Consider the following 24,672-nt stretch of genomic DNA (forward strand, 5'->3'; position numbering starts at 1 on the left):
TCTATTTCTTCTTAAGCAAACTTTGCTCATTCGCATCCTTCAGGAAATTTGTTAATTTCAACTGAGTTGTCAAATGTGTGGGTAAAGTGTTGCTTGTAATATTCCCTTATCATTTTAATGTCTGTAGGGTTGGTGATGATGCTTTCTTCTTCACTCTTGATATGTAATGTGTATCTTTTCTTCCTCCCTTCCTCCCTCCCTCCCTCCCTCCCTCCTCCTTCCTTCCTCCCTCCCTTCCTTCCTTCCTTTTCTTTCTTTCCTTCTTTTTTTCCTTCTTTCCTCCTCCCCCCCCCCCGATCAGTATGTCCAGAGATTTATACATTTTATTGACTTCCCAAAGAAGCAGCCTCCGGTTTCACTAATTTTCTTTCTCATTTTCTGTCTCTCTGATTTCTGTTTATTTCCTTTCCTTTGCCTACTTAAGTTTTAGTCAGCTCTTCTTTTTCTAGCTTTTTAAGGTGGAAGCTGAGGTATTTGAGACTTTCTTCCTCTCTAATACAACCCCCTAATGATACAAATTTCCCTTGAATCACTTCTCTAGCTTCATCCTGCAGATTTTGATATGTCCTCTTTTAAAATTCTCATTCAAAATATTTTCTAATTTCCTTTGCGATTGCTTCTTAGCCCGGGGGTTATTTAGAAGTATGTTTGAAGGAGTTTTCCAGATATCTCTCTGTTACTGATTTCTAATTGATCTCCATGAGGATCCAAGAACATACGTCCCATGATTTGAGTGTTTAAAAATTTATTACATGTGAAGCAAGGCTAGGGACCCGTAGGAGCCTGTGGGCGGGGGAAGTGTGATCTTTATGATGAGGCACCAGAGGATTTTAAGCAGACGGGCAGTATGATTTGAGTGGTGTTTGATTAGCCTGGTGGGAGTCGGATGTGACAGAGGGCTGTGGGGATGCCTGGGGTGGGGAATCCACGGCTTGAGGTTTCCCTGGGTCGTCCGAGGAGCGGGCAGTTGTCTAGAGGGTCTGGGTCCCCAGGGAAGGGTGTGGGAGTAACGATGTGACAGGGCTGCTGATGTCAGGCCTGGACGGCTGGGGGTGGGGGTGAGGAGCCCCCGGGGTGCGGGCAAGAGCCCTGGCTGGACTGGGAGCCGGGCCAGGGATCGGCTGTGGGACTCCAAGCTGGTCACTCCACCTCTCTGAGCTTTAGTTTCCTCACCTCTAAACCAGGGGGTCGGCCTCAGTGATCCCACAGTTTTAGCGGCACGGGCTGCTGCCCCCACAGGGAGGGTCTTTACGTGAATTAGGCGAAGGCGACCCACTGAGATAGACAGACAAGCAAGGGGTGCCCTTGTGGTGTAAGGGCTCAGATTAAAGCCTGGTATTATGTGCTGCCTTGACAGGTAGGGAATCCAGGAGGGTCTCGAGTGGCCAAACTCCAAGTCCCGCCCCTCCTGCTCCCGCGGATAGGGTCCCGTAGCAAAAAACACTTTTCAGCCAGCAACCAGGTGCCGTTGCTATTATTCCTGAGCAGGGGGCATCAGTGCCCTGTCAATGGGTGGGATTCCTCAGACAAACCGATCACATCCTCCCCCGGGAACCAGGGGTCACTCTGCCTTCTTGGTGCTGCAAAGCCTTCCTCCCACAGGGGATGAAAACAACTCCTTTCTGCGCCAGCGGAGCCCAGGCTGGATTTCAGCCCCCACATGCCTCCTCAGCTGGTGCCTTGGGCGGTGCACAACCTGAACACCTGTACCCGGCAGGCCCGTTAGCAGGTGCTATTTGTCGGACTCTCAGCCGTGCTAAGATCTGTTAACCCTGTCCCCACCACCCCCTGCCCCGTGGAGGAAGGTTTCATGATTGTTTCCATTTTACAGATGAGGACTCTGCAGAGGATGGGGGAGAGATTGGAACCTAGGTCTGTCTAGACCCTTCCCTTTCTGCCCTGTGATCCACTCTGGTAGCCTGGAGGTGAGAAAACTGTGGCGCCCGGGTCAGTGAAGTGTCAGGAGTTCTGAGTGAAGGTGTGGAGACGGGAGCCTAGCGGGGAGGAGAAAGGACCCCTCTTGTTAGTGGTGTGGACTCGATCAGCCAGCCGGACTCGGCTCTGCAGGGTTGAGGTGGGGGGAGAACAGAAGTGAGGGGAGAAAGCAGCCTTCGGCCTCAGCGCCCAGCCGCCCAGCCCCGGCCCCGCCTAACTCTCAAGGTTCTTCCGATTTCTTCCACCCTCAGTTGGAGAGGAGGCGGTTCCCTCCGTGGGGATCTTTGGCCAAAGGGGCTCCACGCAGGCAGAATTTCTAGAACGAGGTACTTTCTGTAACGACAACCTCTCGCCGGTTGCCCGTGGCCGCTGCCGATTTCCTAGGATAATCAAAAGACAGAGTGGTGTGTGGTGACATGGCTGGGGAGCTTGGAGGGCAGGGCTGGGGGTCAAGTCTCACGAGCACGTAAGCTCTATGAGATCGCGGTTTTCTTTTCCGCCGTGTTCCCCATGCGGAAGACAGTGCCCGAAACACAGTAGGTCCCCCCAAAAGTGAAAGAGTAAGTTAAGTCCCGGCTTCCCTGCTTCTTGGCTGAGTGTCCTTAGGCGAGTTACATGGCCCCTCTGTATCTTCATTCGCTTGGCAGTGAAACTGAACATAACAGTAGCTTGTGGGGTTGTTGTTTGGATTAAATGAGATGCTATATTGAAACAGTAAGATGCTATATTAAAACCCCGAAGCACCAGCGGTTATTATTACTATTATTAGCATGACCTTGGTTCCGGCTCAGCCTGTGGGCTCCCCAGGACCACCCTCACCCAGGACACAGCAGCCACACTCCCGGTGGGCCTGTGCTGCGGGCCAGGCGCTGTTCTCCGCGCTTGAATATAATCGCTTCAACTTCAAGACCTCTCTTTGAGCTTGGCTGGGTTTTGTTTTGTTTCCTTAACGCCCATTTTACAAATGAGGAAGCAGAGCGTAGTGATTCTGGCCATGAAATAAACCAGAGGAACGTTTCCTCACTTCTGTTCCCTCCAAGGACGACGTGAGAATAGCATGATCTCTTCCCAGAGGGTCGGAGAGAAACGGCCTGTTCATCTGCCTGGGCCTAGAGTTCCTAGCGGAAGATTTCGGGAGCACGGTCAGGGCCGGCTCCGTCCTGGTCCTCGTGAGCGAGTTCGGTAAGAGAGGTGAGTGAGCCCCTGGGGGGTAGGGATTCAGTCCCAGGCAGCCTGGCTGCGGGTCAGGCTCGTAATCATTCCGTTTTCCTGCCGAAGGGACAGGGACGATCGCTTTCTACCTGTGAGACCCTGAATCAGCCCCTGCGTCTCTCCGAGCCTCCGGTAAACAGGGTTGGAAATCGTCTCTTCCTGGCAGCGTGGTGGTCGTAATGGTGACGCGGTTTCAGACGCAAGCCTTGAGGCGCCCGGGTCGCGTGCCCGAGGCACCGGGCACGCGGTCAGCACGCAGCACGCAGGTGCCCTCTCGCTGACGAGCCCACAGCCCGTCTCCTGCCCTCCTCGTCCAGCACGTCTCCCTGCCCCCTTGGGCTGTCCCCTCCCGGGGCTGAGGGGAGCCTGTCCCCACATCTGCAGCCCTGCCCGGCGACATCCTGGCAGCCCGGCTGGGGCGGGGGGAGGCAGGGGGGGGTCACTCACTGGTTCTCCAGGTCCTGGATGGTGTCGGGAAGTGGAAATCCCTGGGTCTCCGGGAGGAAGAGCAGGAGAAGGAGGCCGGAGGTGATGGGGAGAGCGCTGTAGACCACGGGGACCAGCAGGGGCAGGCTGTGCTGAGTCATCCTGATCAGGGGGTCTATCACAGACCCCAGACGACTTACCGACTGCAGGAAGCCAGCTGCTGTCATCCTGTGGGTGGAGAGGGGCCCAGACCCTTGTGGCCGCCGCCACTCTCGAGCAGGGGGCTTTGTGGGGTGGGGTGGGTGGTAGCATCTGGCTGGGCCAGGGGAGGGAAAGCTGGGATAAGGGAGCCGCACAACCACAAGGTCTCTCCCTGCACCACCTTCTCCGTGGAACCCACGTGGATTTTCCCATCCAGAGCAGGGTCTCTGCTTCCTGAGAACAACCAGGGTCTTTCATGGATGCTCTAGGGCCCACCCCATTTCTCCTGGTCCTCGGTAAGCGGGGGGGCTTGCCTCAGGCCTCCTGCTAGGCCCCTGAGCTCTCAGCTCAGGCTTTCTACGTAACGTCAACAAAATCAACACACGAGGGTCCACGCCACGAGTGGAAGGCGGGGGACAAGTGAGGGGCTGAGGGTGCGTGAGCACCATGATGAGGGAAAGAGCCCTGGGCTAGGGCTCTAGGGCGCTGGGTCCAATCTCACCCTTCCGCGAGCAGGTCCTTGAGCCTCAGTTTACCCAACCGCCCGATGAGGGGATAGTTTAACTCTACACCACTGGTTTTCCATCTGTGGCCCGTGGTGCCCTTGGGTTGTTGCAAGGTGACTCGGGGCTCTCTTGGGGCAGGGAGGGGACAGTGGGAAGCAAGTGGGGGGACGGAGGGCACTTCAGTAGGGCAGCTCTTGGTCTCGCTGAGGGTTCTTATAAGATTTCACCCGAACAGAAGGTTCTGGGGTTCAAAACAGTTTCTGATCACTGAGGGCCCCATGGCACCAGGGCCTTCCCAGTGGAGACTCTGGGGGAATGCTGTTCTGGGAGCCCCGGCTGAGGATGAGCCTTTGGGGGAAGGAAGGAAGCTGGGGCCAGGGGCCTCCTCACCCTCTGCTGTGTGTTCCCGGATGCCCAGCCCCCTCTTTGCCTTCCCCACTGGCCTCCCCAGGGACGTCCCCTTCTGGCACACCCGGGGCCCGGCCCCCTCCCCGGCCTCCGGGGCACAGCCCGCGGCCCAGCCTACCGCAGTGCAGTCGGGTAGAGTTCAGACTTGTAGACAGAGACACAGGAAAAGACGACGCCAAAACATCCCTTTCCCAGCACGGCAAAGACCATGCGCAGGGTCTGCCAATCTGGGCAGAGGAAAAGGGTGACAGTGGGGTCTGCCCGAGGGGGTGCCCGGTCAGCCTGGAGAGGAGGGGCTGGGTTCTCCCGCAAGGCTTCCTTGACTGCACCCAGGTGCCCATGGGGGGTGTGGGCAGGATGGTGGGTGGGCCGGGGGGGGGGGGGGGGGCGGGGCCTGAGCCCAGCCAGGCCTGGGGTGGGCCAACCTGGGGTGGCTCGGGAGGGCTCTCAGCGCCCCCTGTGGGTACTCTGGCTTTCCCGGGAGCCCTAGCCGCGGGAAGCCGAGGCCCTCGCCACTCGGCCGTGGGCTGGGCCTCAGCTTTCCCGCCCACATTTGTAACGCAGAGTCGCATAACCCGTCCCGCACTGGCCTTTTGCAAGTTCTCTCCCTGAGCTGCCTCTTGCTGCTTGTTTGGGCTCCTGGCAGACGGTCCGCCCCAACTCAGCCCCTCTGCCTCCCTCCTGGCTTTGCCGCCACTGCCTGTCCCTGCCCCTCCACCAGCCTCCCTGCCTGGAGCCATAAGAGGAGACTTGAGAGGCTTTTTCAGGGCATTAGAGCCTCATTCAGCAAGAAAAGAGTAAGACAAGGGCCCTCCAACACTCTGCACACAAATGCCTCTGGCTTCTTTAACAAGGGAGAAGAAAAACCCAGGGTGCACCAGACGTGGGGTTCCTGCCTCCCTTCCAGCAACCTAAAGCTTCTCACGGCCTCCCCCTCCTCCCACCTCAGCCCCAGCCTCTGGTCTGAAGTCTGGTCCGTCACTTGCTAGCTGAGTGACCTCCGGCTCCTGGCTTCATGTCTCCGAACCTCAGTTGCCTCGGGGGGAATGGGTGGGCGGCCGATGGGGGGGGTTGGATGGGGGCGCCAGGTTCTTGGGCCCGGGGAGGGGAAGGACCCAGGGGGTGAGCACAGTGGGCACGGCCAGGGAAGCCAGTGGCCCAAGCTGTCGGCCACTCAGCCCACTCGGGCCGCCCCTCCTCCAAGCTGCCTTGGCCTCACCTTGTGGGACCAGTTTGTTGACGAGTATGGAGAGGCCAGACATAGCCTGGAAGCTGGCCAAGGTTGTGCGGCGGCCCAAGAAACTGAGCAAGAAGGCGGTGATGGACCGGGCCAGTAGGTCCACGCCTCCAAAGAGAAGCTGGAGGAGGAAGATGTCATTCCCCAGGTTTTGCAGGTCAAGGACCAGCCCGTAGTAGGATGTCACTTGGGAGAAGCTGCAGGAAAAAGGCTGAAGTCGGGTCCTTGCCCCGCAGAGGAAAGGGCACCCATACGGTGTCACCTCACACCTGGGCCGTCCCCAGAGGGCTCAGCCAGCCCGGAGGGGAGCCAGGGCGGGTCACTACCAGAGCCCCAAAAGCCTGTCTGTCAGATGCAGGGCAAGTCTCTCTAGAGCCAGCCTGTCCCAGGAGGGAGAGAAAGGGCAGGCCTCCTCCATTTCACCTTAGGTCTTGGCCGCAGTGGGCTGGGCCTCACTTCGCAGGCCAGCGGGAGAACGGAACCCTCCCACCCCACCCCCCCCCCCCCACCCCCGGGCTGACTGGGCTCTGGGGGGTTGAGCCTCAGTTCTGGCGCTAGCCCTCTCTGGCTTTGTTTCCCCAGCACGCCCTAGAATCACGACCTGGCCCTTTCTGGCCCTTTTCTGGACGCTGGTTTCTTTAGCTCTGAAAGGTGGGAGAAATAGTGGAAAGAGATGGGCTGGGTTGTCCCTCTTTCAGGGCGGAAGGTCGTATTTTCCCAGCCTCTGGGGGTGCTGTCCCTCAGGTGTGGAGAGCACCCCATGACACAAGCCAGAGGGGCCACCCCAGCTCCTGAGTCCTCCGTGGGTTTGCCGGGGCCTTTCTGCGACTGTCCCACAGTGACCGCATCCTTGCCCCATTCGCTTTCTTCCCCCCCTCCCGTCCCCTCCCCCACCCCTCCTCCCTTCCCATTCCCACCTCCACCTCTTCCCCACCCCTCTCCCTGCCCTCCCCTCCCACCCCCACCTCCCCTCTCCTCCCCTTCACTCCCCTCCCACCTCCTCCCCTCCTTTTCCCCCTCCCCTCCCCTTTTCTCCCATTCCTCTCCTCCCCTCACACCTCACCCCTCCCCTCCCCTTCCTCCTCCCCTCCCTTCTCCCCTTCTCTGCTCCTTTCCCTCCCCTTAGCAGTCCACAGGAAGGGATCCCAAGAGCCCTCTCTCCCAAGGGCTTCCTGCTCACTGAGGTCCATCCCAGGCCTTCCAGGTGGGGGTGGACACGGGAGGGACCCCCCTGCACAGGTTCCTCAGTAGCTAAACTTACAGTAGCTGGATTTCTGAAGTTTGGATGTTGAGTTTGGATCCACAGGTGGCCACAATATGAAATTGTTCTCCATCACTTTGCAAATCTGTCCCCATCACTGCCTCAGGGACTCAGGGACACTCATCCCAGCACTGCCCCCCGAGCCCCCAGCTGCAGACAGAAGCTGTGGTCCCCTAGGAACAGCTAAGTGGGGGAGGGGCTCAGCTCTGGCTCAAAGTAGCAGACACTGGGGATCTAGAGCCAGTAGGTAGGTAACAGGGGACAGGGGAAGTCGAGAAACCCACCGGGATGGCGGCGGCTTCCCAGCCCGTGATTTGAATAACAAAGCAAGCCAAGCCAGCCCCTGGGAGAACTGAGGAAGCCTTGAAGGTTTCGAAAGAATGGCCCTGGACCTTCCGGGCACCACCCCACCACCCGGCCCTCCTTCTAATTTGTCAGAAAAAAAAAAAAAAACTTAAGCCAGAAAAAAAAAAATTCAATCTCTGTTCTAAGATGTAGCAACTATTTGCCATGAGAACCCATATGTGGTTAAATAGAGCATAAAATAAATGTTTTCCTAATCTTTAGGGGTTTTCTTAATGTTTAGTTTTTTTAAATGTTTATCTTTGAGAGAGACAGAGACAGAGCGTGAACAGCGGAGGGGCAGAGAGAGAGGGAGACACAGAATCCGAAGCAGGCTCCAGGCTCTGAGCTGTCAGCACAGAGCCTGATGCGGGCTTGAACTCACGAACCGCGAGATCGTGACCTGAACTGAAGTCGGATGCTTAACCGACTGAGCCACCCGGGCACCCCCCTGATCTTTAGTTTTATTTCAAGATCAAGTCTCCATCAAACCTGACCCTCACTTCTTAGTATGCTCTCTGCAAGTCCCTTGAACTGAATTTGTCTTATTCAGGGGCCTTCTCCTGGTCCCAGGTGCCCTTGGGCACCAAGACAGGGCCTGCTGGGGAGTCCGTGCTCAGTGTGGGGCCTGGCGGGCGACAGGGGGCAAGGAGGTAGCTCAGCCAAGGTTCAGATGTCTGCTCTGGCCTCTTGGGCAAGTTCCCTGCCCCTTCCGGGCCTTGCTTTTCCATCTGTAAAGTGGGGGTATAAATGAACTTGAAGTAAGTGGGTGGCCAGCCGCTGGTCAGCCCTTGAGGAGCGTGGCCCCCCCCAGCCATCGCTGGTCCTGCAGCTCGGGGGACACGGGCTCTGCCTCTAGCCTGGGCTTAGTCCTCCCCTGGTCCTGCCCTATAGCTGGCTTGAGCTCCCATATCCTCTCCCCAGGGCCTGCCCTCTGGGGGAGCTGCCTGTCCCGGCCAGAACCGGGCCTCCTGAGGTCTGTGGGAGCCGTTTCTCCCTGGACACTGCAGAGGCCCTTTTAGGCAACAAACTGGAGCAAAGGAAACCCGAGCAAGGTAGAAGGACCCACGGCCGGCCGGCCGCACGGCCAGGTTGAAGGTAAACAGGCCCATTAGACGACCCACCTCCAAATATCCATCAACCCCAGCTGACCAATCAGCCACTTACTACCAGACACAGGTAGCGAAGAAGGAAAATTCCGTATGTTCCCCTACTTCCTCCCCTTCTTCTCCACCCCCCCCCCCCCGCCAACGACACCCCCCCCACCCCTGCCTCCTTGGCGGACAGTCTCCCCTTTGCCGTCCTGCCCACTGCTACCTTGCCATGTATTCAAGAAACTTCTATCTCTTCTGTTCTGCCTTGGGTGAACTGTGTCACCGGCCCCTACCCCACCCCCACCCCCCACCCCCGGCCTCCACAGGCACCACCCCCTCCCACCCACCCCCAGCCCTGTGTCTGCGAGGGACGCGCCTGGTGGCATACCACACCAGGGACATGATGCAGGTCCGCCAGCGGAGCATGGGCACGAGAAACAGTTCCAGCACCGACCTGTGGCCCTTCGCAGAGGCCATCTCTTCCTCCATGCTGGTCATCAGTACCTACGCACGGGGGAGCACCGGATACCGTGAGTGCGGGGTGTCGGCCCCGCCCCCACGCCAGGGCACTGTGACCCACGACCACAACAGAGTGATGGGAGGGGCCTGGCCTTGGCTTCTGGAGAGCCTCGGGGTGGGGGCTGCGATGGAGGCAGAAAGGTCTCTCTCTCTCTGGCCCCCTGGCCGAGCTCCCATCTGCAGACCTGGCCCATCTTACTCTGAGCCAAGGAGCCAGTCTTGTGTCCCAGCTCTGGCCCTCTGGCCCCACCCACCCCCCTTGTTCCTCGTGGCTGGTGTCAGGGCACGCCTACTCGGGCCACACTGGCTCCCGACCGCACCCAACTGCCCATCCAGACCCTTCCTGACCTTCTGGGCCCTGCCTGCCCTGTGCTCAGCTCAGTCCTGGTCAGTCACCTCCTCCTGGAAGCCTTCCCTGATCCTCCCACGCCCCTCCCCACAGCCCCAGGCTGTGTTTTCTGGTTTCTGGCTGCACTCCTCCCACACCTGCTTCCTTGAAACAATTGCCTTCAGATAAGCACAGCCAGCTGTCCCCAAACACCCTGAGAAGCCCTGTGCAGTGACTATGTCACGTATGTGGATTCAAGTGGCGGACAAGCGGGGTGGGTGGGTCGCCCCTCATATTGCTGTCATTGGCGGTGGTGTTGGTGATGGTGATGGCAGAGCGGGTGGTGACAGTGGGAATGATGTGGTGGTGACAGAGATGGGCAAGGTGACAGTCATCGTGGCGAGGTGGATGTTGGCGTCTCGTGGAGCTGTGGCTGCGGGAACCCGTGGTGTCGATGGGGGTGGCGGTGGCGTGGCTAGTTTGAAGTTGGTCCAAAGACATCGGTGGCCGTCCTCTCCCGGTCATGTCCCACACTCTGGGGTCACCAACAGTAGCATCTCACCTCTATGGTTAGTGACTTTGTGGCTTCCTTGTGGCCATTTATCTTGGCCACCTTGTGGAGCTCCTGTAGCCCTTGTTCTGGTTTGCCCGTGATAATCAACCATCGGGCAGACTCTGGAAGCCACCTGTTAAGGAAACAGATGCTTGTCTGGGCCTCTGCCTTCTTCCTTCTGCTTCTTCCCGGCCTCAGGGCAGGGGGCAGGGAGAAGTGGCTCCCGGATGAAAAGGACTGGACTTTTCCCAGCCCGGAGGGCCTCATCCCTGTTTGCAGGGAAGCTAAGAATTTCCGGAGGCAGTGTGGCATTGTGGTGAAAAGAGCCAGCCTGCCTGGGTTCAGATCCTGCCTCTGCTACTCACTGGGCCGCACGGCCTCGGGTGAGTCACTGAACCTCTCTGGGCCTCAGTCCCTCATCTGAAGATGGTGGTAATTGTAACATCAAACCTCCGTGTGGTCAGTGGCGTTTGGTCTGTTTGATTTGCTGACGTGTCACATCAAACCTGAAACCACGTCTGGCACGGGGGCAGCGAATAGTTGAGAATGAATGAATGAGTCCTTCTGACTCTCCCTACCCCACGGTAGACTCCCCTGGGCCCAGGTCTACCCAACTCCGGTTCGCAGAGGCGAGAGAACTCCAGGCGCCATGAACTTGTATCTGCCTCCCTGTGTCTCCTCCCTCAGCCCTCACCCAAACAACTCTTTCCAGACCCCAGGGAGTTTCGCAACACCCAAAATAATAGCGAGGGTGATCTCTTTTCGTATCCGCTGTCAGTCCTCGCCGACTCAGAGCCCACGGGCCTGGCAAGCGATGTGAAGGCTGCAGGGGGCGGGGCCGGTGGGTGCCAAGGACGGGGAGGGGCCGGGGGCCAGCAGTCCGGACGGGAGCCTCAGACCTCTGGCTAAAACGCCCACCCTGAACTCCGAACCCCCAAGAAGTCTCCCTCAGCAAGGGCTCTGCACGCACGGCTGCCCTTCGTGGCTCTCGGCATCTTGGGGTCTTGGGCCAGCCAGAGTGGCAGGGGCGAGGGGCACCCTGGAACTCCAAGTCTCCCTCCTGGTTAGTGATGTTCCCCCCAAGGGAAAAGGCCCCACGCCGTACTGACCAGCATATCAGGAAGATGGCAAAGAAGGGCGTCGACACGGCCAGCTGGAGGGCGCGCCAGTCCCGCAGGGTGAAGGCCAGGGCCCCCAGGGCCATCTGGCCCAGGCTATAGATGCATCCCAGGATTGTCATGGTGACGGCCCTCCTGCGGGTCGTGGTCCACTCCACCACTGAAAGGTGACGCAGGCGTCCGCAGGTAAGGGCCCCCCCTCCCCACCGCACCCCCACCCCACCGCACCCCGGTGGGAGCAGGCCAAGGCGGGGACTCACGAAGCATCCCCGAGGTCAGGATGATGCCGGAGATTGCAAAGGCGCCCAGAACCCGGAGGCCACAGTAGATGAAGAAATGGGAAACGAAGATCATGCCGATGTTGGCCAAGGCCACTTGCAGGCAGCACAAGTTCAGTATCCATTTCCGCCCAAAGCTGGTCGGGAGACAAGCACGGTGGGGGCCTGGAGGGGGCCCCTGGGGGTTCGGGCATAGGGGCCAGTGCCTCAAGGTAACAGAGGGTTCAAGAAGGCAGGGGCACCTGCTGGGGCATCTCTGTCTCCTTCCCGGATCTCCCAGGGGCATGCTGGGGGGCGGGGGGGGGGGCGGGGTGCTTGTTACAAAAATGGCAGACGCCTTGGGGCTCCTGGGCGGCTTAGTTGGTTAAGCGTCCGGAGTGTTGATTTCGGCCCAAGTCATGATCTCACGAAGCGTGAGATTGAGCCCCCACCCTGCGCTGTCAGCGCGGAGCCTGCTTGGGATTCTCTGCACCCCTCCCCCCCACACCCCCCCTCCGGCCCGTCCCTCCCCTGCTCATACACTCCCCTTCTCTCCTCTCTCAAAAATAAATACACATTAAAAAAAAAAAAAAAAAAAAAAAAGGCAAACGCCTTGCTCTCAGGGGGCAGCATAACCTCACGGTCAAGGATGCGCTTTGGCTGGAGCCGCTGGGAGGCTCCGTCGGTTAAGTGTCCAAGTCCGGCTCGGGTCATGACCTCGCGGTTTGCGAGTTTGAGCCCCACATCTCTCTCTCCCTCTCTCTCTGGCCCTCCCCCACTCATGCCTTCTCTCTCTCAAAATAAATAAATGCACTTAAAAAAAAAAAAAAGAGAGAACAGGCCTCGATTGAATCACTACGTTGTGCACCTGAAATTACACGCACGACGATGCACGTGGACACATTGGAACTTAGATAAAAACTTGTAAAAAATGGGCTTTGGCCTCAGAAGCCTGCGTCCGAGTCCAGCTCTGCCCTTCCTGGGTGGCCTTGGGCACAAGACTCCACGTCTTCGAGCTGCAGTCCCCCCATGTGTAAAACGGGGGTCCGCAGGAGGACCGCCTCACGGAGTTCTGAAAATCAAGACACCGAGCAAGGGGGCGGTGCGGCCGGGAGGCTGAGCGCATGTGGCCTGGGGCAAGGCGGCCAGCTCCCGGCCAGTCTGTGCAAGGGGACCAGAGCGCCCCACACCTACCGCCCCGAGGCCAGCTTAGCCCGAAACCTCTGCCTGCATTTAGCTAAAGCGTGTGGCAGTGTGACGGGAGAGATGCGCGCAAAGCTGGGCCCTGCCTATCCGAGCGGGGTCCCCAGGAACCGGCCCGTTTCGACCCAGACCCGGGGCGAGGTCTGGATGCCGACACCCGGCCCTGGGCCCAGGCTCGCTGGGTCACCTGCAGACCGACTGCGATTTGGCTCCCTGTGTGGACAGCCCCCGGGGACTGAGCCATAGCTGCACGGCAGCGGGTCCCCTGAAGTGCCATTTGGACCACGTCCCTCGCGTGCAGCGCAGCACAAGGCCCACAGGTAACGACGGTAGCAGAACCCCAGCACGGAGCGCTGACCCCGTGCCAGGCCCGGGCCCGAGCTCTGCGTGTGAGTAACTCACTTTATTATCACAACAACCCCATGCATAGGGCCGGGTCCCCACGCACAGGAGGAAACTGAGGCACGGAGGAGCCACCAATCTGCCTTCTAGGAAGCTCGGGAAGGACAGGTGGGGGTTGGAACCCAGTGGTCAGACCCCGTAGCCTGCGTGGTCAGGGGAGTGAGTCGTTCGTTCATTCACAAAATAATGACTGAGCACACGCTGGATGCTGGGGACACAGCAAGAAAGCCCCTGCCTTCTCGGAGCCACCTGTTGTGGGGACGCGCACAACAAACGAGCAAGCAGATGCTGGCAGAGTAGGTGTGGTGTTTGAGAAAGGAAGGTGCAGCTGTGGGGCCCACGGGGCCTGAGGCGGGAGAGCCGGGAGGCCTCTCTGGGGAGGCAGGCTGGGGTCAAAGCATGCCGGGCACGGAGAAGCAACTGTGGGGAGAATCTTCTGGGCGAGGCACGGCCACCTCGGAGCTCTGCAGCCAGGGTGCCGCGGGTGCTCCGGAGGGGCTGGCACAGCTGTCGGGGGGGGAGAAGCCAAGTGCCAAGCAGGGGTAGGTGGGGAAGGGGGCGGTTAGGAGCCATTTTCGGTGCAGTGGCCCTGGGGGACTTCAGGCTGGGATCAACCAGATCCACATACAGGGTTTTGCAAAGACACTCTTGAGTGGAGGCCAGAGACCCTGGAGGAGGCCGGGACCTGCCTGGGGCAAGAGAGGCGGGTGGGCGGGGCAAGGGGACTTTCAAGGAGGAGAGGCAGGGGCTGGGGGCAGTGTGTGGCCGGGCCTGGGGGAAGGAGAACAGGGTGGCTTTTAAGGTTGGGTGTGGGCCCCGGGCTGGGGGCTCTTTTCCAGGGTGGAGTCTGGTGCGCAGGGGTGGGGGGGGGGGGGGCGGCGAGGCGGTCAGCAGCAGCTCAGCTCTGGCCGTGGCAAATGTGAGCCTCTCCCTCATGGAAACTCAGAGCAGGCAGTGGGGTTTACAAGCTGAGTGGGGGCAATGTAGACACCGCAGACCCTGGAGCAGCGTCTCAAGTAGCGGGGGGGTGTGGCTGGACAAGAGAAGGTGCGGGGCTAGGTCCTGGGGCGCCATCTCAGAAGGAGGGTGATGGGGGGGACAGGGGAGGAAGGGCAGGAGGAGGGGGAGGCGGATTTCTATTTCACGGCATGCCACGTACTCGGAGTCACAAGGGGTCTGTTTCTCCTGAGAAGCCTCTGGCCTCCCTGAGGGCAGGGACTGCACAGCACCCGTCACACAGTAGGTGCTCAAGAAGTTTCGCGTAATTGCCAAAGGAGAGAGCGTGGCGTCCAAGGGAATCTCCCAGAGCACAGCTTCATCCAGCGTGGGGTCCTTGGCCGTCGCTGCCCCTTGGGGACCTGGGTCCTTGGCCGTCGCTGCCCCTTGGCTGTCGCTGCTCCTTGGGGACCTGGGTTCTTGGCTGTCACTGCCCCTTGGGGACCTGGGTCCTTGGCCGTCGCTGACCCTTGGCTGTCGCTGCCCCTTGGGGACCTGGGTTCTTGGCCGTCACTGCCCCCTGGGGACCTGGGTCCTTGGCCGTCGCTGCCCCTTGGCTGTTGCTGCCCCTTGGGGACCTGGGTTCTTGGCCGTCACTGCCCCTTGGCTGTCGCTGCCCCTTGGGGACCTGGGTTCTTGGCCGTCACTGCCCCCTTGGGGACCTGGGTCCTTGGCCGTCGCTGCCCCTTGGCTGTTGCTGCCCCTTGGGGACCTGGGTCCTTGGCCGTCACTGCCCCTTGGCTGTCACTGCCCCTTGGAGACCTGGGTTCTTGGCCGTCACTGCCCCTTGGCTGTCGCTGCCCCTTGGGGACCTGGGTTCTTGGCCATCACTGCCCCTTGGCTGTCGCTGCCCCTTGGGGACCTGGGTCCTTGGCTGTCACTGCCCCCTGGGGACCTGGGTCCTTGGCCGTCACTGCTCCTTGGGGACCTGGAACTCACATCTAGACCCCCGGCCAGACCAAGGGAGCCCCGTCTCTCCAGGAACGTGGACATTCATGGGCCATTTTTGTACATCTGTCCCCACAGTGCTCATTCTGTTGAGGAGGAGCCAGGAGGACAGATGATACTCACCGGTTGGAGAGGAGGCCCCAGCAGAAGGACCCTATCAGCAACCCGGTCATGTAGAGGGATTGGCCGATGGGCTTCAGGCCCTTGTGGTCACACACTAGGTCCCACTGGAAGAGAAAGAGGGACAGCAGCTTGGCTCAGGGCACGTGGAATAGGAGGGCCTGGGTGGCAGAGGGAGGTCCAGGTCGGGAGCTCCCAGCCGGGAGCACCTGGTCAGCCTGGGTTTTGGGGGGCCCCAGATTCCTAGGGCCAGGTGACAGAGGTGGCAGGGGTGTACTGGCGGGGGCCTTGGCTCTGTACTCCCAGCTAGCTGAGTGGCACATGTGTGACCGGCCACCCTGAGTGGATGGCGGCGGTGGGCGGTGGCTGAACCACAGGCTGGGCTTCTAACTCTGCTGATCGCTGGCTGGGTGAGCCGCGGGGAAGGCGGGGGGGGCCTCTCTAGATGCGAAGGCATCTCTAGAAAACGCAAAGCGGATCCCCTCATTTCCCTGCCCCAAAGCCTCCAGTGACTTTCCTTTGCTCCTCACTGACCTTCCCCACACGGTGGCCCAGCCCCTGACCCTTTCTGCCCAGACACGCTGGGGCCCGTGCCGCTCCTGCGACACCCCAGACCCGCTCCTACTCAGACCTCTGTCCCAACTGGGCTCTCGCCCCACCTTCCAGTCACTTGATTCCTTGTCGCCTAATCCGGGCCTCGTCTCCGGAGAGGCCTTCCCCACCTGCCTCTCCCTCCGAGCTGCTTTTCTCCTTTGCAGAGGCAGGACAGGACATGCCGAAGACCCGGCTTCTAGCTCCTGCCCGCCTGGGTTGAGTCAGGTTCCAGTGCCCTTGAGCTGTGTGTCCTGGGCAAGTTACTTAACCTCCCTGTGCTTCTGCTTGGATGTACTTGTTAGATGCAGACGACAGTAAGAGACCCCCCTGGGAGATCGTAGTGACACGAAGGGAAAGCACACGGAATGATGCCTGCCACTTAAAGGAGTTTGATCTCCTGCCAGCACTAGTTTAAATATAGACCCGTCCGGGGCGCCTGGGTGGCTCAGTTGGTCAAGTGTCCAACTCTTGGTTTCGGCTCAGGTCACGATCTCATGGTTCATGAGTTTCAGCCCCACATCGGGCTCTGGGCCGCTTGGGATTTGCTCTCTCCCTCTCCCTCTCCCCGACTCACTCTGCATCTGTCTCTCTCAAACAAATAAACAAGCTTAAAAATAAACAAATAAATACATAAGTAAATAAATAAACGTTGACCGATTCTGAATCTGCCCGCGGAACGTAAGCTCCTCCAAGCCTCCCTGTTTATCCAGATCAGGGGGTCGGGGAGGCCTGACTCCGCTCACTTCCCCGTCGTAAGCAGTGAGTCAAAATGTGTTGAGGGAGTAGCATCTAATTTAACAGTGCTGATGGAAGCCGTACGATCCTTCCAGGCATGGGGGGGTGGCCATCGCTGGCCCCTGGGGAGGCCAGGTCGTCGGCGGGAGGCCCATACCTCTGACACGAAGGTGGAGGTGAAGGTGCTGCGGTCGTAGACCCAGCCGTCCACGCACGGCTCCGTGGCGGCCTCGCTCCAGTTGGTGGCCGTGCCGTTGGGGTCCAGGAGCTGCCACTGGGGTTGGCGGAAGCGGAGACACCGGTGGGGCTCGTGGTTGGGGCCCGGGGGGATGGAGACGGTCAGGAGGTCCTTGGGGCCCAGGGCCCCGGGGACACCGGCCTGGGCGGTGCTGTTGTCCAGGAGGGGCACCCAGCAGCGGTGGCTGGGCACGGCGGCCGAGAAGTTCTCAATGAGCATGTGGGAGGGCACCAAGACGGAGGGAAGGAAGAGAGTGAAAACCTGCAGGGCCTGGAAGAGGCCCACGCCCCCCGCTCGGTCCAGGAGCTCGGCGAACGCCATGGACGGAGCTGCGGGTGGCCACGGCGGGTACGGAAGGGGCCAGGGAGCCAAGGGGTGATCCGCTGCCGTCGGGAACCGCTAGCAAGTGTGGGAACCCTGGGTCATCGCGCCTTCTGCCCTGGCCGGCCTGCAGCGGGACAGGGACAGCAGGCCGGCAACCCGGCCAAGTCGGTCCTGAGATGCCCCGGATGCTTTAAAGAAAGTCCTCCTGACTCTGTTTCCAGGAATGACTGCCCACCAGTCTGGGCACCAGGGACAGAGCTCGCAGTACCCAGGCTGCCTGGGGCATCGAGGCACGTCGTTTCTCCGGCTCCAGCACCAAGAGTAAAAGGATGAAGCAAATATTTGAAAAAAAAAAAAAAAAGGAAAAAAATGAGGCCATGGGGTGATGTTACTGAATGACAGTTGTGGAGGAAATACCAACTGGGCTGTTGCCACGGTTAAAGTTTAATCTCAGCGTGGGCTCCTGGGCCAGAAAGTCAGGTCTAGCCACTGAGAAAGGCTTCTGCAGCTCTCTGCGGGTGGCCTCCTCCCATTCCTAAATCCGAACTTCCAGATTCCTCTACATGTGGCCCTTGAAATCAGGGAACCGTTGGCCTGACTTGCAGCCGTGCTGGGACAATCTCAGGCCGCTTTGGCTAAAGCACGGAGGTGGGGACTGGGCAGGGCCCTCCCTCCCTGGGCTCCGAGGCTGCAGGGAGGCTGGTGGGAGGGCCCCAGCCGGCACTCGTTCCCTCCTTGCCACCCGCCTCTCCTCCCCGCCAGGCAGCAGGGGAGACCAGCTTGCAGACCCACTATTTTGGGAAGCTTCTATTTCAAAGTTCCAGGTTGCCTTTGTTGGACTGGAGGCTCCCCCCAGGGTGGAGAGGGCGCTTCGATCCCCTGACATCCCTTCGAAGCCCCGGTTGGGGCCTGGAGCTAAGCAGGCCTGCCGCCTGGGGAAGTGAGTGGAGTCATACCTCCCTGACCCCGCTTGGTGTGAGGAGGGGCGGAGGCCCCCCCCTTCCCCAGCACCCCACCTAGGCGGAGCCTCTTGGTAGCAGCTGCTCCTGGCCCCGAGGACCTGCTATGTGCTTGGCTCCGTGCAGACCCTGCGGTCGGTACCCCTCTCACGCGCCCCTCATAGCAGCCCGGGCGAGAGTTGGTGCTAATTCCTCCGGACGAGGAAACCGAGGCTCAGAGAAGGCAGGCGGCTTGCCCCAGGTCACACAGCAGAGTGGGGACGGGAACCACAGGTCAAAGCCCAAGCGCGCTCTCCAGTGGCCCTGGCCAGCTGCCACGTGGCCTCTAGCCCCTCGTCGTGCATCAACTCCCAGTTTAGGGCTGGAATTCAGGATTGGGATCAGAATAGGGCCAGCCAGGGAGCCAGAAGTCACCTCCGGGGCTGTGAGGGCAACCGGCTGAGTCAGTTCTGGAGGGAAGCCTGGGAGGGTGCTAGAAATGTGGGTGTGGCGGGGATAGGTGTCTGGGCCCCGAACTCCCCAGAAGGCTTGGACAACCCGGCCGCTCTGGCACCCAGCCAGGAGGCCGAGGAGCGGGGCTTCTGGGCCCAGATTTCCAGGCCAGGGCCGCCTGCCTCCGTACCCTGCCTCCCCGGGCAGGAGCTCATTATGAATTTTAAAATAGCAAGTAGAGAGCGGTGGAGAGAGAACCGACCCGGGGAGGGCGGGCGGGCGAGGAGCCGCAGAAGCCACAGGCGTTTTTGGCTAAAACACGCAGTTTCCCAGGTCCTGCCGTGAGGGGAGGCCCCGGAATTTGCATTTAAAACTAAGCTCCCCCGGGGGCGCCTGGATGGCTCAGTTGGTTATGATCTGGCTCTGGTGATGATCTCCCGGGTTCGCGGGTTCGAGCCCCGCGTCGGGCTCTGTGCTGACAGCTCGGAGCCTGGAGCCTGCTTCGGATTCTGGGTCTCCCTCTCTCTCTGCCCCTCCCCTGTTCATGCTCTGTCTCTTTCTCTCTAAAAAATAAATAAACGTGACGAAAAATAAAAAGCAAATAAAAATAAGCTCTCCAGGGGCGCCTGGGTGGCTCAGTCGGTTGAGCGACCGACTTCGGCTCAGGTCACGATCTCGCAGTCCGTGAGTTCGAGCCCCGCGTCGGGCTCTGTGCTGACAGCTTAGAGCCTGGAGCCTGTTTCGGATTCTGTGTCTCCCTCTCTCTCTGACCCCCGTTCATGCTCTGTCTCTCTCTGTCTCAAAAATAAATAAACATTTAAAAAAAAAAAAAATAAGCTCTCCAGGGGATTCAGCTGCTCGGGAAGCCCGCCTCACTTGGAGAATCGCGCGGCTAGAGGTCGGTCGCCACCGCTATCGCCACCGAAACCCAAGGCATCTGTGAGAGAATTCTCGTCTTTCTCCATTTCCCTTTTCCATATGCTACAAAAATGTTCTCTTCTCCCCTGCCCTTTGCCTGTCTTGGACGCCCCTAGGCTTTGCTTACAGCAGAAGGTCAAACCTCCCGGATTTGCCAGAAGGCTCCCGGAATCTCCAACTGACTGTCTGCGTCCAGGCCAAGGAATTTTTAGATTTGTATTTTCTGTTTTTCTGGGGTTGCTGGGGGCTGGGCTTGGTGCAGCTGCGCCGCCACCTGCTGGTCGCACCCGGGACTGCAGTATTCCCGGCACCTGACACATGCTTGCCTCGGCGCCCCCCACCCCCTTGGCGGAAGACATCCCAAGTAGAGGGGGCTCAGGGGCTCGGGGGCTCCGGGGAGGGAGGCAGGCAGCCTTAGGTTACAGCTGCCAAGCCTCCAGAGTGTATCATTAAATCGATTCGTGTAAAGTGGACCCCTGGTTCTTACAGAACTAAGATTGCCATTGGGCTGACTTTTCTAGACAAGGGCTCCACCTGGTAAGGTGGCAGGAGGGGCCAAATGACCTCAGGCAGTTCACTTCCCCCTCTGACCCCAGGGTCCTCAGCAATCAGCGGAGAGCTTCTGCTTACGGTGGTAAAATTAAACGGGATAACGAATAGGCCTGACAACGAATATTCGCCACCACCATCGGCGTGGCCATCTGTCCCCCTGTGTCCCGCTTCCTGTTTCCTTTTCCGCGTTTCAGATCCAGCTGGGCCCGCTGGACGTGGCAGAGCCTGGGAGCAAGAGAAGGTGAGCTTCTCCCCTGGGTTCACACCGCAGCCGGACTTCAGCTTGAGAAAGCTTGGCTTGCTTCCCTCCCTGGAAGATCTCCCGGGGCTCACACGCTCTAAAACCTCATCGTTGCAAACTCTCCTAAGTTCAACCAAGGGCCTTGGCGGAGGAAGAAGGATAAAGGCAGCGTCCTCACGCGACTCCCCTGTCCTCTCTTGTCCTTTCTCTGCTTTTCCCCTGCTCGTTCTCTCTTTCTCTCTAAAAAATAAATAAACATTAAGGAAAAAAAAAAACATTCCAGGCAGGGGCGCCTGACTGGCTGGGTCGAAGGAGCATGGGACTCTTGATCTTGGGGTCGTGGGTTCAAACCCCACGTTAGGCAGAGTTTACTTTAAAAACTCTTTTTGAAAAGGGGCGCCTGGGTGGCTCGGTCAGTTACGTGTCCGACTTCAGCTCAGGTCATGATCTCGCAGTTCGTGAGTTCGAGCCCCGCGTCGAGCTCTGTGCTGACAGCTCGGAGCCTAGAGCCTGCTTCAGATTCTGTGTCTCCCTCTCTCTCTGCCCCTCCCCTGCTCTCTTTCTCTCTCTCTCTCTCTCAAAATAATAAATAGAACGTTAAAAAAATCTTCTTTAAAAAATAGGATGCTGAATTTGCCACATGCCTTTTCAGCACCTATGAAGGTCACGATATGACTTTCCCGATTAAACTCGTGAATATGGTGAATTACATTAATGAATTTCCTGAATCGTATTAATGAACTTTCCAAAAACTGCTGACCCATCCTTTCATCCAGAAGGGAACATTCTAGACAAGTTATGCTATTCCTTTAATGCACTGGTGGGTTCTGCTTGTTACACATCTTTCCTTTGGAATTTTCCCACAAATCTTTGCGTGTGGTGCCGGGCTGTGTGGTTTTCTACCCCACCTCCCACCCTCCCTCTTTCTTTCCTTCCTTCCCTTCAGGTTTGGATACTGATGGTATACAACTTGATTGAAAATAACATGGCTGTGTTTCCTTGTGCCCTGCCTCAGTTTACATAGGGAGGGCTTTTCTCCCTGCCCCTGCCCGCTTGAACCATTGTCCCATAAACCACTGTGGTTTAACAAGGTCTTGGGAGGCTCTGGGATGGGGAGATAGCAGAAGAGAGGGTGGGCCCAGCCTGCGTTTCTGGGAGGCAGGATTTTGACCAGACAGTCTCCTGCCTGTGCTTTATTCCCTCGCGTGGGTGCGGGCCGCCCAGGGCTCGTGTGCAGGGTTCTGTCCCCTTCTCCGGTGTGCCTTCCTCACTGTGCGCCCATCTGAGCTCCGGATGCAAGAGCTGTAATGCGTGGGGAGGCTGCTGGAATCCTGTCGTGACCCCCCGGCCTTGTCCACTGGCCCTTCTCCGAGTGGGCGGCCTGACATCTGCACCCTCGTCTCCAGACCCTGTGCAGGTGATCGTATCCGGACAAAAGGTCTTTGCAGATGTGACGCAGTTAGAGATCTGCTGGGGAGGACGTCCTGGGTCATCCAGGTGGGTCCTAAATCCGATGAATGACAGGCGTCCTTACATTACATCATGCATGGGGGCCCCATGCAGAAGAGCACGAGGAGAGAAAGAGAAGGTCACGGAAGGATGAAAGCAGAGGTCGGAGTTACGCAGCCACAAGCCAAGAAGCTCCGGGAGCCCCCGGAGACCGGCCGATGAACCCCCCCAGAGGCTTGGAGGGGGCATGGCGCTGCAGACACCCCGATTTGGGACTTCTGGCCTTCAGAACCGTGAGAGAATAAACGTCTGTTATCGTTTGTGGCGCTTTGTTCCAGAAGCCCTAGGAAACTCGTACACACGTTTACGCATTCCGCTTAGTTCTTGAAATTGCTTTCCAGCAGTTTCCCTCCACTTACCAAGACTCCGATCCTCAAGGCAGTGCGAGAATTTGTCATCACTTTGGCTCCCAGACGCATATTAAATTCCTAGCAGGGGTCAGGCCCCATGCCAGGCCCTGGGGACCCAAGATGAATCAGCAAGGAGGCACATCCGGGGGGGGGGTCGGGGGGACTGCTGTAAAACAATCATCATGACAGTCTGATCACACAATGTCAGCTGGACCCGACGGCAGGGGGGACTCGAGGCAGAACGGAGAGGGTGCAGGGTCTGAGGGCAGAGCAGAGGAAGTGGGATGGGTGTTCTAGAAAGGACAGCGCGGGCAAAGGTCCTGAGACTGGGGGAGAGAGACGGAGAAGAGGGGCTGGCCCCAGGAGGACGTGGAGGGCAACACGGAGGGACTGCGGGAACAGCATCTCCAGCAAGGGGGTGACGAGATAGGTTTCCAGATCGGAAAGACCTTGGACGCGGTGTGGGGAGGGACTCGGACGAGGTGGGGCCGGTGGAGCCAGCCCCCCAGGTGAGGAAGCATAGATTCAATCGACGTGAGGAGGTGCACTGACGTGAGCCACCCACAGCACGGCGTGCGGGCCTTGGCAAAATCTCTCCGGATAAGTGTTGTGGTTTGTTTTGTTTTTTGTTTTTTTTTAATTTTTTAATGTTTATTAAATGACCTCGGGGCTTGAACCTGTGAACTGTGGGATCATGACCTGAGTCAAAATCAAGAGTCAGACGCTTGGGGCACCTGAGTGGCTCAGGCGGTTGGGCGTCCGACTTCGGCTCAGGTCATGATCTCACAGTTCGTGGGTTCGAGCCCCGCGTCGGGCTCTGTGCTCACAGCTCGGAGCCTGGAGCCCGCTTCGGATTCCGTGTCTCCCTCTCTCTCTGCCCCTTCCCCGCTCATGTTCTGTATCTCTGACTCTCAAAACTAAGCATAAAAAAAAAAAAAAAAGAGCTGGACGCTCAACCGACTGAGCCACCCCGGCCCCTCTTAATGTACAACTTCTTATCTTTAATGTACAATCTTGATCCTGACGGCATGCACAACATGTCAGAAATTTGAAGTGTCTCTTTTGGGTAACGGGGCAGCGTCCTGACCTCTGAGCCCTCCCAGCAAAGCCCAAGCCCGTCTTGGTCACATGCTGGATTAACCTTTAAGCCCGTCAACCGTGGGTTAGCGGCCGTCCCCCCACCCCACGCACATCTTCTGCCTCCAAAACCCTCCAATCTCCGAATCTCCGCGGATGGGGAGGGCTTTTCCAGCTTGTTTCTGAGGACGGCCCACACCTGCCCTGGCCCTGAGCCGATGTCTGGGGCTGCTCACCGACGGCAGGGCTCTGCGACTGCCCTGGGGCCTTTACCTTGACCCCAAACCAATCTGTGGGGAGCCAAGGGCCAGGGCAGTGGCAGAGACGATGCTGAGTCATTTGCCCTGAGATAACCAAGGGTTTCGCACCCCACCCCCGGGGCAGTAGGGATCTACAGCCTGGCTGGCCTACTAACAAGGCTCAGATCTGCTGTTGGGCCTACGGGAGGGCACAGCACCTCCCTCAGAGGCCACAGGGTCAGCTCTGTTCCTGGTGGACTTCCCACGGGTCCCCACGTCACCCTCAGCACAGCAGCACGTACGTAGCAGGAAACCGAGGCTTCCCTCTTCCCTCGCGACTCAAAGTGTGGTCCGTGGACCACGCACGTCAGCGTCATCCAGGAGCCGGTAGAAATGCAGAATTTCAGGCCCCAGCCCAGACCTCCTGAGTCAGAATCTGCATTTCCTAAGACCCCCAAGTAATCTGTATGCCCGCTCCAGGTCAAGAGGCACTGGCCTGGACCGTTCTCCTCCGTGGCCACGGCTGTCCCACCCTTCCGGCCTCCTCAGAGAGGGTCCCCAAGAGGGGCTTTGCCACAATTTACGCCACGGCCTCCCCACCAAAATATAAGCTCCTTAGGGACGGGAAACTTGCCTCGTGCTGAAACTCCCCGGCGCCCAAGCCCTGCTTGTACACAGGAAGCCCCTGTTTGCTGGAAAAAGGAGGGGCAGCGTGTCAGAAGGCACCAGATTGCAGAGTTCTACACCACGGTGACTTTCATCCTCTGCCTCATCAGACCGTGGCGCAGGGAGCCTGGATGGCACGCGGGGGCCGTGAGCTGCCTTGCCCCTGCCGGTGACAAGCTAGGATTTGCTCTTTGCACAGAGAGCCAAAGAGACAGATGCCTGGGGACAGGTTCCTCACTGGCCCCCCCTCTCCCATTCTCCCCAGCGCGCACCCCCGCCTCCCCTGGCGGCAGGTAGGTCCAAACTCAGCTCCTCATCCAGCTGCGGATGGAACCCGCACAGCCACTTCTTCCCCAACTAGGGAGCTCGACTGAAGGAACCTGCCCGGTGGCATCGCCCAGGGGACACGGGAGGCCCGAGGCCCTGCTTCACACAGGTCTCTCGAGCCTTGTTATCCGGTTTCCCGGGGCTCGAAGGTGGGCGGGAGGTTCAAGATGCTCGACTGGGCGCTCGATTCTCTCCCCCTCCCCAAGTCCAAGTGCACCGGGAAGCCGAGAAAAGGCAAAGGAGGGAAGGAGTGTGTATGAGATACGAAGATCGCGGACGGCTGAGACCCATAGACTGAGGCCCGGTGAGATGTCTGAACTACCAGAATAGGAACGGATTTCTACGCTGAGATGCCACCAGGGCTCTTGCAATGTATAGGAGACCTTGGCCTTCAACCCTCCCTCCCTCGATCGCAAGCCTGTCTTCACCTGTAAAGGTGAACAGG

At 59.0% G+C, this 24,672-nt stretch overlaps 1 protein-coding gene across 14 annotated transcripts; it reads right to left on the reverse strand.

Annotated features, from left to right (window-relative positions):
* Positions 1-1,606: 1,606 nt before the first annotated feature.
* SLC22A11 (solute carrier family 22 member 11) lies at positions 1,607-17,283 on the reverse strand. 14 transcript variants are annotated; one of them, XM_019414844.2, is made up of 10 exons: positions 16,553-17,283; positions 15,070-15,173; positions 11,401-11,555; positions 11,132-11,300; positions 10,032-10,155; positions 9,011-9,126; positions 5,908-6,122; positions 4,807-4,915; positions 3,595-3,801; positions 1,607-2,315 (listed from the first exon to the last, which is right to left on the reverse strand). In XM_019414844.2, the coding sequence occupies exons 1-10, from the start codon at positions 16,952-16,954 to the stop codon at positions 2,252-2,254; spliced, it is 1,665 nt and encodes a 554-aa protein (XP_019270389.2). In that variant the 5' UTR covers positions 16,955-17,283; the 3' UTR covers positions 1,607-2,251. The 14 variants fall into 14 exon arrangements, 13 of the variants coding, with proteins under 13 accessions (XP_019270389.2, XP_019270388.2, XP_019270387.2 ...); XM_019414843.2 differs by having other exon boundaries at positions 4,807-4,945; XM_019414842.2 differs by lacking the exon at positions 1,607-2,315 and adding an exon at positions 2,642-3,053 and having other exon boundaries at positions 4,807-4,945; positions 5,908-6,046; positions 9,016-9,126.
* Positions 17,284-24,672: the final 7,389 nt, after the last annotated feature.

The sequence above is a fragment of the Panthera pardus genome, unplaced genomic scaffold (assembly GCF_024362965.1).
Source record: "Panthera pardus isolate Hobbes unplaced genomic scaffold, ASM2436296v1 HiC_scaffold_12, whole genome shotgun sequence".
NCBI lineage: Eukaryota > Metazoa > Chordata > Mammalia > Carnivora > Felidae > Panthera > Panthera pardus.

What these genes read in the sequence shown, in the direction of transcription:
- SLC22A11 (XM_053899535.1), bottom strand. Translation starts at nt 16,954, where the DNA reads ATGGCGTTCGCCGAGCTCCTGGACCGAGCGGGGGGCGTGGGCCTCTTC. An exon ending in TGGGGCCTCCTCTCCAACCG is followed by an intron (nt 11,556 to 15,069) that starts GTGAGTATCATC and finishes TCTCCCGACCAG; the next exon opens with CTTTGGGCGGAAATGGATAC. An exon ending in CAAAGTCACTAACCATAGAG is followed by an intron (nt 9,127 to 10,031) that starts GTGAGATGCTAC and finishes CCCCGTGCGTAG; the next exon opens with GTACTGATGACCAGCATGGA.